This window comes from Podarcis pityusensis (genome assembly GCF_964106645.2).
Source record: "Podarcis pityusensis genome assembly, chromosome: 9".
Taxonomy (NCBI): domain Eukaryota; kingdom Metazoa; phylum Chordata; class Lepidosauria; order Squamata; family Lacertidae; genus Podarcis; species Podarcis pityusensis.
In genome coordinates, this window is record NC_138034.1 from 41,912,558 (window position 1) to 41,926,668 (window position 14,111).

At 39.8% G+C, this 14,111-nt stretch overlaps 1 protein-coding gene across 1 annotated transcript in view; it reads left to right on the plus strand.

The window, feature by feature from the left end:
* RNF150 (ring finger protein 150) overlaps window positions 1–14,111 on the plus strand; it is an 82,970-nt gene that overhangs the window by 47,867 nt on the left and 20,992 nt on the right. Inside the window, exons 2-4 of the mRNA XM_081022018.1 lie at window positions 4,689–4,939; window positions 12,338–12,409; window positions 12,931–13,013. Of these exons, the coding sequence (XP_080878144.1) occupies window positions 4,689–4,939; window positions 12,338–12,409; window positions 12,931–13,013 (406 nt within the window). The remainder of the gene's footprint in view (window positions 1–4,688; window positions 4,940–12,337; window positions 12,410–12,930; window positions 13,014–14,111) is intronic.

Sequence of the window (14,111 nt, forward strand, 5' to 3'; positions counted from 1 at the left end):
ATTGCTTCATATTGTAGCCAGACATTAAACGACCAGTGTAAAAAAAGGTGGGGGGGAGGAACCCCTTTGGCTTTAATTATCCTGTTAAATTGTTAATGTGTCTGCAGCATTGTGCAGTTTGTGGCCGAAGGATGGGGTTATAGTCTGAATTAGTATTTTCAATAAGAGGGAGGGGGTTCTTCCAGATAGGGACCTAATATTGCAAACGGGCTATTATGATAACGCGAATGGGTAGTCAACAACAGGTTTTTGTAATTTTTTCATGGGAAGGGTAAATAGGGAGACTTTTTGGAAGCTGGCTGTGGGTTGGCATTTTGATGTTGAATATGTCATGTGGAAGCACCATAACTCCATTTAAAAGTCATATGAAAGTACAGTGGTACCTCGGGTTACATATGCTTCAGTTACAGACATTTCAGGTTACAGACTCCGCTAACCCAGAAATAGTGCTTCAGGTTAAGAACTTTGCTTCAGGATGAGAATAGAAATCGTGCTCCAGCAGCGTGGCGACAGCAGGAGGCCCCATTGGCTAAAGTGGTGCTTCAGGTTAAGAACAGTTTCAGGTTAAGAACGGACCTCCAGAACGAATTAAGTACTTAACCTGAGGTACCACTGTATTGCACTCATTGCACAGATTATATATGGATTCAAAGTGAGTTGGGAAAGTAATGGAAAAGGAGAAAAGGATAATGGAAGAACGACTTCAATTTTTTTAAAGGGAAAACTTAACTACCTAGAAGAGAAGATGTCCACTCTGACATTTCATAGTTGACAAAACAGAGTCATTTAATCATCATCATCATACATTGTATTTATGTTGATTAGGATATTTAATTTGTTTTCCATTATTTATCTTTTATATTTTTGATAGTGAAAATTGGAAATACTTGAGTACTTTTTAAACCCTGATTTTCACACTGGGGATTGCTGGCTAGGCTAGAATTGCCACCAGTCCCAGCCAGCATGGCCAATTATTAGATATGAAATGTCTGTGAGGGTACCAGATTGGGGAAGATTGGCCTACGCCGATGCCCCCATCTCCATAATTGTACATGGGCATATCTACCTGTTATGTGTTGCATTTTACCAGTGCGGAGATCTTTATCCCCCATAGTTTATTCCCTCTTTAAAGCTATCATTTGCTACTAATCATGATGACTATATGTTACCAGCAGGATCAGATGCAGCATGTCTCTGAATACCAGCTGATGGGGAATTGGCTACTTAACTGAGTGAGGCCTTGCTTATGAACTTCCCAGGGGTGTATGGCTGGCCATTGCAGGAAGCTGGATGCAGGATCAGTCTTTGGGCTGATCCAGCAGGGCGATAAGAAGCTTTTATACATAAACTTCTTTTTACCTTTTTATGGGGGGGAGGGGGGTTAATTCATGGTTTTAAATAACCTGTGTCCCATGGCAAATAGAACCTCTATGTGATCAGACAATGATGTTTTTGGAAATGAAGGTTTTCAGCTGAGGAACTGCCTGGAATTAGGTGGGTGGTTGCCGGGGGTCTCTTTTATGGTTATGAGCAGGTTTGTAGAGCTCATTTCCCAGACAATTGTTGCCTGGTGCTGGCACTGCTATTCTTTGAGTGCCACATTAAATCCGTCCTGTCCTCCCAACCTCCTGGTGGTTTACAAAATCTATTTGCTTATTTAATTTTAACAGCTGCTGCTATTGCTGTTTTTATGTGTTTAGGCTTTTGTGTCATATTGCTTTCAGGTTTGCTTTCTATAGCATTTTCCCGAGTCCGGGGGTGGGGGGCAGTGTTGTTATTATTGTAGTGAGGATGATGATGATGATGATGATTTTGTTTTTGTTTTTAAATTGAGTTCTCAGTTGCCTTTGAGACCCAATGCAGTAGAAAGGTAAGATCAGATATATATTAAAAAACTGGAAGGAATATGAGTATCGTCAATCAATACATGTGGGGAAAAGATAGGTCTATTTCTATATTGCTTTGGTTATCAGTGACTGACAATAGTTACATGTGAGTGGGCTAGTTATTATTTTTAAGCTTATTCTGCAAGGCAGTTTTTGCTGAATCCAAATATGATTTAGAGAAGTCTACCACTTAATATTTCAGATGAACTATGCCTGTCTTACTATGTCAGATAGTAAGCTTCAGAAATCAAACATTTCTTTCTACATTGTCTCAAACATTTTTATTTCATTCAAAAGTTTGTCCAAGAATTGACTGTTAATGTAACAGGTTTCTGATGTAAAGCTCCTAAAATCTCCCAAGTACAATTTTCAATTCAGTGTTGTTGTTTTCAGTTTTCTCTACTGCAGCATTATAGGGTATTGAAGCATAACTTTTTGCCTGAGTTCTTATACACCATGTTGAGTTGTGCTATACAATCCATCTAAAGTTAGTCATGACTAGGGAAGTAAGAAGGCAGCAATTTCAGTTCTGACCTGTCACAATCAGTGCTGTTTCCATTCCACTGCAGCTCAGTTCCTGTTAAATACTATGTTAATCATCCTACTGTCTGCTATTTAACAGAATTTATGTAATTGTTTACTTCATTTATGTAAGTTATGAATTTAACATAGTTAATCGTTCTTCCTACACCATTCATTTCAGTGCAAAGGAAACACAATATAAATGAGGGAGAGGGAAGCCATCCATTATGCATTGTTTCTAGACTGAAAACAACAAGAAGTTGAATTCCATTCCAAACATGGGATGAATAAGTGAGCATCAGCAATTTGTTCTTCTGTTTCCATTTTCACTGGAATTCTGCAACATCCATCGTCATGACTAGATCCTCTCTTTTTTTTAAGGGACCTGAGTTTCTTGTCCCTAAAACCTTTTTGTTGGCTTCCATAGGAATTAGTGATAGTTGTGGGTAAAACCTCAGCACCTAGGACTTGCCGATCGCATGGTCGGAGGTTCGAATCCCTGCGGCGGGGTGAGCTCCCGTCGTTCAGTCCCAGCTCCTGCCCACCTAGCAGTTCGAAAGCACAATTAAGTGCAAGTAGATAAATAGGTACTGCTTTCTAGCGGGAAGGTAAACGGCGTTCCGTGTGCTGCTCTGGTGCCGGTTCGCCGGAGCAGCTTCGTCACGCTGGCCACGTGACCCGGAAGTGTCTGCGGACAGCGCTGGCTCCCGGCCTATAGAGTGAGATGAGCGCACAACCCTAGAGTCTGTCAAGACTGGCCCGTACGGGCAGGGGTACCTTTACCTTTACCTTTTTAACTCTAGTTAGGTCGGGGCTGGTTTAATGGAGTGGTCCAAAAATTTTGCAACATTTTTCACCCACCTCTGCGGCAATACATAAGTAAATGTAGTGCAAATTACTGATCCAGTGAAACTCTCCAGTTTATGAGGTGACTGGTATGCAGAACACAGATTATGGTGCTGATTTTTGTAAAAAATAAAGGAAATTCTTTTTTATATGTCTTGAAAGTTCTCCAAGAAAGACAGTTACTAGTGCTAGATGGACATGACTGGGTCTGTACCTGCAAGCAATAAAACAATTCTGAATATAGAACCAAAAGATAGAATAGGAAGCATCTTGATTTCTGGAGGATAGACTACTGAGATGTCGCTGGGTTGTGTTTGATTCACCTATCATTTCAAGCCCTATAGAGGCATGACTAATAGGGAAACGTAAGCACATAAAGGAGGGCAGCAGGAATGAGCATGCTAGCTTCACCCCTTTCCACCACTATTTCACTTGACTTCCAACTCATGGAGGGTGAGTGTCTGTAGTGGGAAGTCTTTTTGTATCCATGGAGGCTCCCTGTGCATTTTGGAGCCGTGGAAAATCTAGCTGAAATACAGTAAGAATGTGTGGATGAAGAGAGTGTGGTCGTTGCACTACTACCATTCTCCTTATTGCATTTCCTTATTGGTAATGCTCTCTAAAGTCATTAACAATCCTGTGCAATGCAAAATTAGAGGCTGCTGCTAATCAAAGGCCACTGGAACATCTTGTAGTCCTTTTAGCTCAAATACAGGGATGGGTAAATGTCCCTCAGCAAGTGAGTAGGTTTCAGTTAACCACATCATCACATTCCCCCCCCCCCATTGTTAAATAATAAAGAAAAATGGCATTTTGAGATGTTTAGAGAAAGAATGACAGAAAAACCTACCCATTCATTGCATTTAGACACCTTTGATTCATGATTCAGTGTGATTTGTCTTGTCAGCTGCTTAAAAATTCATAGCAAACTCTGTATTAATGTCATCTAGAAATAGAAAAAGAGAAGGAGCGATGTAAGCAATAAAGCAAGCAGAGACTCTATTGTTCCCACCGAAGACATAGCCAACATGAGGCATGATTTACAGTCAGACATTTTGTATGATCATAGCACCCTTGTACTCTTTGATCTTAAATAATAGCTTTAAATACAAGTGGTCAAATAGGAAAGGTGTCATTACTCAATCCCTGTTTCCTACTGTTGAAACAGGCTTCCCGCAAGCTATTGCAGGACCCCTATTGCAACTTTGAGTTTCAACCTCCCTACCTAAAGTTCTCTCTGGGGTCAAGTTTGTTTCCTCCCTCAATGGAAAACAACATAAACACATAAGAGTATGCTGCAGATGCTTTTGTTCAATTGCCATTGCGCCTCTTTGTTGCTGAGATTCTATCGCTTTCCCTCCTCTTAAAAATTGCTGCTTTCCTTGGTTGTTGCTGTTTTTTAATGGTTGTTTCTCCTTCTTTCCAATCTGGCAGGTACAGAAGATGTTGTAGCAATAATGATCCCTGAGCCAAAGGGGAAAGAGATAGTGAGTCTGCTGGAGCGAAATATTACTGTGATGATGCATATAACAATTGGAACCCGAAACCTACAGAAGTACGTTAGCCGAACCTCTGTGGTATTTGTCTCCATCTCCTTCATTGTGCTGATGATCATCTCCTTGGCATGGCTAGTCTTCTACTACATTCAGAGGTTCAGATATGCGAATGCTAGAGACAGAAACCAGGTGAGTAGCTTTGCAAATGGACATAATTTTCTCTCCCGCACTGCCCCAAGTTCCTTAAAAGGGTTTATGTCATTGTTATTTAACCTTTCCGAGCCCATAGTGATGAATTGCATTTTAAATTAACCTGTCTTTTTATTGCCAAGAAGGAAATGTTTAATATGAGGGAAAGGGGCAATGAGAGAGTCAGCTAGTCCATAAACAAAAAAACAGGGAAGAAAGACAGGTGAATTAATAGATTCTTACACAATGAAGTGCTTGTTATATTTTTCACCTGCACTAGGAACTGTGGAATTCCCTCCCCACAGAGATGTGTCTGGCACCTGTTTCCCCTGGCCTTTGATAACTGTTTTTAATGTTATATTTTTATATTGCTGTAATTCATCATGAGAACTTATCATGACGGGTTGTCAAAAATCTAACAAATAATAATAATACAATACAACAGCTAAGAGAATAACAAGATGATGTGCCATTTGACAGTTCTTGCACTGAATAAGTGCAGTGTCAGAATTGATAGTTCTATGCCCAGGAATGTGTTCACACTATTTTTATTTATTTTTTACTCCAGAGAAAACAACCATTAACACATTACTTAAAGCAAAGTAAGAGAATTTTACTCCTGGTTAAAAATGGGGCACCTAACTCCCATATGGCTTGTGATGGTAGCAGAGTTCTTACATTCCTGTTGTGTTGTGTGCACACTTCCTTCTTAGTCTCAGGTTGAGGAATTGGAACTGGAAATGCCAAAAGGCAACAGATAAGGAGCAAAGGGCCCAGACAGAGAGTAGTCAGATCTAGTAAAGTGGAAATGGCAGTAAGTTAAAGAAAGCAGAAATAGAAAAAAAGAAAAAAAGCTGTAACTTCTTTTAAAAGTGGAGAAACTTCTGCAGATAGAGGATGAGTAAAATAAACTATTTTTGTGTAGAAAATTGTAACTGTACAACTGCTCCATTAGTTTCCTATTTTCAGGTTTCTACCAGCCATCCAGCCCGTGTCTGCTTTCTGTAACCTCTCTTATCAGCACCAGGGTACAGAGATCCAGCAGTTACCTTTCTCTTTTAGCCCCACTGACTGAAGTAGCACCCACACCCCAGCCAAAATTTTGAACCAGCAGTTTGTATGTCTACACATACGCATCACTGCTCACATATATCAGGCTGTTTCAGAGACAAAAACGGACACCTTGGGGCCAAACTATACATTACATTTCTGTTACTTCTTCTTTAGTTACAGCCACAGGGATCCAGTTGTCATTAGAATCATAACATGCAAGGAGATGAGATTGTCCCTTCTCTCTCCTTGGACAAAGATCCCCCCACATTCTGGGCATGTCTATTAGATTCAGAAGGGAAAAAATATCCATTAGCGTCCAATGGAACTTTTAAACTGCTAAACTTCATGCCTGTGTGGGAGGGCGATTTTCAGCCAAATTGCATCTGGGGAGGGAAGGAATAAACCTCTCTATGCACTGTGATCACAGTGGCAGTCCTCCTCCACTAAGATATTAATATATTAGAAAGATGCCATTTTAACATTGGACACATGGCTGGAAACATTGCTGTCATGGAAAAATTGTCAAAGCAACTTAAAGCTCGAAGAAACACGAAAGCCAGAGATGCTTTTGAAGAAATTTGGTACATGTTTGTTCAGTACATTAGGAAAGATAGCATAATGACAAAGCCACAAGCAACTCATTGCACTCTGGAACAATCTGCTAAGAAAATATCACAATATCCAATTATAATCATTTAAGAATAAACATATGGGCTATATTATACTTGCCTTATACTAATATATACACAGAGAATACTTTGGGGGAAGGGGGAGATGGAAATTAAGTTATGTGTATTTGTACTTTTGTATTATATAAATGCAAAGAAAGAGACTAAAAAAAAATTGTGAGCACATAATTCACTGGAGGAACTACAAATGGCTTCCGCTAAAGAGGATTAAGTATTACACAAATGGCTTCAGTAAAAGAGACTGAAAAGCTACATATTTCAGACATGCTAAAAATGCAAATGTGCAATACTGCTGACAAATGTAAGATTAAGCTTTGCATACCTTATTAAAGAATATTCAGAATGGAGAGTAAAATAGCCCACATATTATATGCAAGTTTATTGGCCGAAAGATTGCTTGAAATAAATTCTGGAAAGCAAGGCTTGCACTTTTATTTTTATATTTCGTTCAACTGAAATTATGCTCAGTTGATGGCAGTACATCTGTAAACATCATTCATTGACATGCCATGGCTGTTATAATGGTCAACTTATTCTGCCCGTCAAGAGTCTCTTCATTGGTGCATGTGTAAAAAAGATACAATATCAACTTTCGTGGCATATGTCCACCCATACTTTTGTCATAAATATGTTTTCTTTATTAAAAGTTGGAAATTCCCCTCCAACTTTCTAGCAGAGCTATGTTTGAAAGAGCAGATTGCAGTTGGTACACATCACAAACTGAATCTTTCCTACTAAAGAGAATAAAGATTCCTGTGGAATCTTTGGTGTGTTTTTTGACGTGTAGTGGCCGGAGTGTTGGACCAAAACCTGAGAGACCAGAGTTCATCTCCACTCAACCATGAACCTTGGGCAGTCACTATCTCTTTTGCCTAACCTTGCTCATATGATTGTTGTGAGGATAATGTCAGGTGAACCATGTATAGGTGGGCTCTAAATGTAATAAATAAACTGTCCCATTCTCCCTCCTGCAATCCATCAGCTGCATCTGATGAACTCTATGCAGATTTTAAAAACCACCACTGACTTATTCCTCTTGTTTGCTTTGGAATAAAAAAATGAAATTTCCTTGGCCTAATGTTCAGAGAGTATCGATTTCCAAGTCCTGTTGTCAACATTTATTGCTTGCCAGCTTTCATTCCGAAACTGAGAGCTGCTAATAGGGAGTCTTCTCTTGACAGCTTTCTTTCAGTCTGTGCCATTAGTCTTTGCTGCAACCATTTTCCTTTATTCCTGTGCCATGAGTTCTTCTATTAAAGTAGCCCTTCCTGCCTGGATCAAAATATAAAACATTAACAGTTAATATATCTTTGGCTGTATGATATGTAGAAAAGATGTGAAACATCAACTTGCTTATAACTTATATCTGTTTGGCCTTTGGCTCTCACATATTCAGTATTTCTTCTGTGTCTTCTTGGGCAAAGTGCTCAAAGCTTAATGTCCACTGTAGTATTGCATATTTGACATTTGAAGTATGGAGATTTTCCATCTCTCCTTCTAAAGCCATTTGTTGCAAACATTTGCCCTCTTTAGCTTGGCCTTTGTCATTCCCTCCGCTCAGTATAATGTTCACTGATATATAATGCATAGCAATAGCTATGATAATTCCATCATGGGTTGCTAACATGCTGCCTGGGGGTAGACACGCATCCACAAGAACTTTCCTTGCTATCCCCAGGGCCCCATCCCTCTGCTTCTTCCTCCACTGCAATGAGGCTTGGGGAGAAAACCCCTTGTTTAGCCAACAGAAGGCTTTTAAAAGCCTAATTATACTGCAAGGAACAATTTAGAGAGGGGTTGCATGTGTGGTGCCCACAATAGTTTTTCTGGATTGCAAATGTGGCCACGGTCCCAAAAAAGATTGGTAACCCCTGTTGCAGGTCATTCTTGTCAATATCTTTATCATGTGGTATTTTAGTTTTGTCAGCAGCCTATTTTAATTATTTAAATATGTGTTTCATTTGTTTTCTGCACTGGTTTGCTTTCCTTTTGACAGAGAGCACCCAAGCTCATGTCAAATTGATTACAGCTCTAGAATTTTATAGCAGAGGAAGCTGTATAGTCTCATCTCAGATCTAAAACATAAAAGGCAAAAGGCAGGTGTCAGTCAGTGGACCATAACACGAGAAAAAAGTAGTTTCTCTGTTTGCTAGGAAGAAAATATCACTTCTGGTTGCAGTGGCAAAGAACAGTCCACAGGCACTATGGAAAGAAAAGGATGATGACTTCTGCCAGCCACTTAGATGAGCTTTACTACTGCTGCCACCATCACAAGCAACAGCAAAACTTCATCTTCTTTCAAATTAAAAAAAGGAATCCACCGCTGCTATCCACCATAGTAAATAACCCTATTCCACATAAACCAGTAAAAAAACAAACCCTGCTCCTCTCCAAATTGACAAAATACCCTTTAAAATTCACCTTAGATTAAAAGGTCAGCTTGGAATGTCATTGACACTTATGCAATGTAGATCCAGTGAAAGGAAGTTCCAGAGCTCTGGAGCCACTACCAAGAAGGCTCTTCCACATGCTGCCACACTATGAGCCTCCACAAGTAGTGGAATAGCTAACACAGCCTCCCCAAGTGAATACAGCTTCTCCTATAGGAAGAGTCCCTGATCACTTAGAAGTTGCAGTATTGGAATTATGTTTCCTTTGTATAGGCTGCATGGGATGGGAGAATGTTTAGATGACCCAACCATTTGAGTTGGTCCTGATCACTGGAGCTTTCCCCACTCAAGCGACACATGGAATGAGGAGAAAGGGAACTATCCTGGATAAATGTCTAAACACTGTAAAAATGAGAAAGTATTCTACTTTGTCTTACATGGTGATCATATTTTTAAAACTTAAGTGTATTCCAAAAGTATCACAAATATTTAATCCGTTATTGTCCACCCTCATTTTCCATCTTAAACTGAATTTCTAATTCCCAAAAGTATTAAACATCTGCTGACTCAAAAGTTGAAGTTTCCAGCAAAAATATTCAGGGAGGCAAGGAGTGTGTCAGCATTTAATTTAAATGATGAACAATCAATATGAAAGTACATTTAGTAGGTGGAAAGTATTTAGTAGGTAGCATGGGGTTGTGTTCATCGCTAATCCTTCTTGCAGTGGATCCACTAAAATTAATGAACATGACAAACTGGATCCATTCATTTAAATAGGTCTTCTCTGAATCAAACATCATTTGGATGCAACTAGTGTTATTTTAATAATAAGTGGTTTTATTCTTAAATGCTTCATGAGAGCAAAATTGAGGAGCAAACTATCATGGCCATCCTGCCAGATCTATTTTACACTAGCTCACATTCTTTGATATATATTAAAAGCGCACAAGAAATATTTTCCTCCCTCTTTCCTTTCCCCTCCATTCTGTGCAAGCTGTGAGAGAAATGGTGCCAAAGATAAAATGCTGCTTTACAAGATAATAGTTGGCGAGCATGTCATGATCAAGAGCTACATTAAATGTTCATTTTGTTATCTCCCTTCTGAGGAGCTGTATGAAGGACATGTTTCACATTTGCAAACGATGGACGTGATCCAGCCAGAGTGCACCACTTTTCAGCCCCACTCATTGTGGTGGCTGAAATTTGTGCCGACTAAATAGTGCTACTTAAGAGGACTCTGGAAGGCCCTGACTCAGCACTACATAGTGGAATACGACCACCACATAAACCCCTCAGTAAGGATGTCATCAGCATTTGACCAGGGCCTCTTGGGTAGGTAAACAGCTCTGGTGAAATTATAAAACATAGCCTCCCAATGTGCAGTTGGAATCACATCTTTCTCTTTCCCTGCTAAGTATGGACTGTTTTGCCTCCATATTGTGCAACAGAAGCAAAGCTGTGCGTCCCAGGGAGAGGTGATGGCAGCCTTCTCCACACTGCATGGCTTCTCTCCTGCTGCTCAGTACAGTGGTACCTCGGGTTACATACACTTCAGGTTACATACGCTTCAAGTTACTCCGCTAACCCAGAAATAGTGCTTCAGGTTAAGAACTTTGCTTCAGGATAAGAACAGAAATCGGGCTTCTGCGGCGCAGTGGCAGCAGGAGGCCCCATTAACTAAAGTGGTGCTTCATGTTAGGAACAGTTTCAGGTTAAGAACGGACCTCCGGAACGAATTAAGTACTTAACCCGAGGTACCACTGTACAGGGTGGAAGGTGCCTTTCTTCCATGATGAGTAGAAGGAGAAAGTGTTTCCAGGGCATGAAGGCTGCCCCCAGCACTACAGCCTTCGCTCCCGAGTAGGAGACCTTTGGGAGGTGTTAGGCCTGTCAGCGTGGCCCCAAGATGTTAAACCCCATATATTGCACTAACATAATAAGGGCAATTAAATCAAAAATATATAACATGATTTAATTAGCAGGGGAAAAAAAGATCAAGAAATTCAAAAACATAATGAAATGTATCTACAAAAACATAACTAGGGGTTTTTTTTAACCATGAACTGAAGGTCCTTCTGTAAACAGAGCAATGTTAACATCCAAGTCTATATATCCAGTACACAGAGATATAGTAAATGCAAGAAACTCAGTGGAGCCCATTTGGAAAAGGAAGTGCCCCACATGTGTATTGGATCACATGACAGGATTCTTCAGCAGCTCCTATATATTTTTATCAGTTCACTGTCTTCTTTACACTGAGTGGCTCCAACAATGAAGTGGAGTGACTCTGTATTTGATAATTGCTTAAATAAAAAGTGGGGGTAGGGGTGAGCAGCCAACTAGCAGTTTGGCCTAAGTTGATAGCCTTATTATAGTCCATTACATGGTTTAAAAAAGGAAATAACTGCAGCGACAGCTCTTAAAATAAACTGCTTTTTTTGGAAACTCAATCTTGGGTATATCTATATTTCTTAACTGCTTCCCCCCTTTCCAAATCCTTGCTTCTCCTTTCTGAAAACTGGAATGGTGCCTTGGAAAAACAAACAAACAAAAAAGCAAATGGAAACAGATGGGTGAAGAATGATTCACATTCCAGACTTTCAGATGCAAAAAATATGTGGAATAATTTTTTACCCTAATTCTCCAGGCAGATGGCTTCACTCATGCAGGGATGGTGTGAAGTCAGTACGTACTTAGGTTGGGAAAAAATGGATGAAGTCCTAAAGTGCCAAAGTCATTTTTCTTAGCTTAGAAAAGTATTCATTTAGCAATAAAATGTAGTGGGGAAATGCATTTTCAAATGTTGCAGAGTACGGAACATTTTCAGGTATTTGGCCAAGGCATGCGGTCTGGGATTCTGCCAGGGATATACCTCTTGCAACATAATGGCAAGGCTTTGCACAACATCCAGCAACTTCTTTTGCATAGACCTTCTCTGGAATATTATGTAGTATGAAATAGGTAGCAGGGGATCAGCAAAAATCAGCTACACCTGATTCTTCTGTCATTGGTTCCTGTTCCAGCAGATTGAACATCTATAACAATGTGAGATAATTAGATACCTTTTAATCCATCCTGCATCTGGTGTTTTGTCGATACCAATTACTCCCCGTATTAGTGACCTCTTTGAATCCAATATTGCATTTACGTAGCTCTTCTCTGTTTCATTTAAAATGATCTTGGACCATCAAACTATTACAGAGCCATGCAAGAACATCTGTGTGAAGGTGTGCTCTTTAGTAAAGAGTGATATATTACATTTTTAGCGCCGTCTGGGAGATGCTGCAAAGAAAGCAATCAGCAAACTGCAGGTCAGAACGATAAGGAAAGGAGATAAGGTAAATTTTTTTCTTAAGTCTTTGTTTTAACCAAGCAAGGTGGGGGTGGGGAATGCAGTTATTGTGCCGTGGGCAATAAAATAAAATAAACCAGAAACCTTTGTGTGGGCTACTTTCTTCCACAAAAGGGCCTGGTGAGGACTGAGGAGAGTGCTGTCTGGAAGGCACACACTGGTTGCTCATACCTGCAGCAACCTGTTACACTGACTCCCCATATGGAGGAAGGGTTGAAACTGGCCTCTGTTATGTGCTTCAGCAGTAGTACCAACATGGTTCCCTCCAAATATTGCTAGACTCCAGCTCCTGTCATTTCTGACCATTAACCATGGCTGGCTGGGGTTTGGAGTGCCACAGGTTCTCCATTTCTGAATTACAGGGATCCCTTTGCAAATGGGCACTGTAACCAATTGGACTAAACCGAACTCTCAGAATCTGGAAGGACTTGGGGATGTTATTAAATGTCAATGTATTTCAGTCCGCCATGCTTTTCGTTGAAAATGTCGATCTCAATGTTTCTGTAGGAAACTGAACCCGATTTCGATAACTGTGCAGTGTGTATTGAGGGTTACAAACCGAACGACGTTGTCAGGATCTTGCCCTGCCGGTGAGTTGATATAACCATCCAATTAGAGAGATACAATTAATAAAGTAATTGATTTTTGTGGTGTTCTTCACAGGCCAATAATATGTCCTTGTCATTTGCTAACAGTGCAATATGCTTTAACCCCCCCCCCCAAAAAAAACTCCAATTAAAGCTAAAACAATAACAGTGGCTTGGGGGGGGGCTACAGAAACAGCATTGGTGTTTGAAATTTGGTTGCCAGAAATTTATCTGATTGGGTTTTTTTTTAACTTACTGGATCACTTTAAAGTAGAAACAATTTAACTGCAGTTTTCCTTAGATATATCATATATATAGCAGTGGTGTCATATACATGCCCCCTTTTCAGCTACCTCAGTGCACATGCTGCTAGTATTTTTGGAAAGCCCACATGAAAAATCCAATTTGGAACAGATGATTAAGATCCAAAGGTTGCTTTGCTCCGATGGAAGAAGTCTTCCTTTGTCAGGGGAATAAAACCTTTGGACCCAATCTAATGTAATATGTTCCTTTTATGATCAGTGGGCGGGGGGGGGGGGAGAGTAAACCAAAACCAGTAAATAAATAGATGTGACAGACTGCATGCATCTTTTTCCAAGCAATGAAGCAAGCCTGTTAGGGAATCAGTGCCCATTACTCCAATTCTCATCCTACGCAGGTTGATAGGTTCTATGTTCACAGATCAAATTGTATGCTGTCAGTTCTCTTTCTGCAGTTGCAGATTTTGCATTTTGCAGTATCTTCAGTCATGGATACAGAGGTGAAACACAATAAATAGTTTTTTTCTTATTTATGCTACTTTTCACAGTACCAAGGATGATAAATCTGCTGTCAGCAGATAAATGTTTTTTAGGGTCTGGTTTTCAATATGGAAAATTGCTTCCATTTTATTTTATCTTCTGAAGTTTTTATTTAGAGAGCTTTTTTCTACTAATTTTACATGTGAAATTACAAACTAGGTTCCATCCACTACAATTTATTAACTACAAAGCACTTCTATTTTTCAGTACAGGTCTTCTTTCATCAGCTTTTTCTTGACAAAAGTATTTTCCACACAGATATATCTTCAGCTGTATAGTCCTTACGCTGCAAGACACTTCT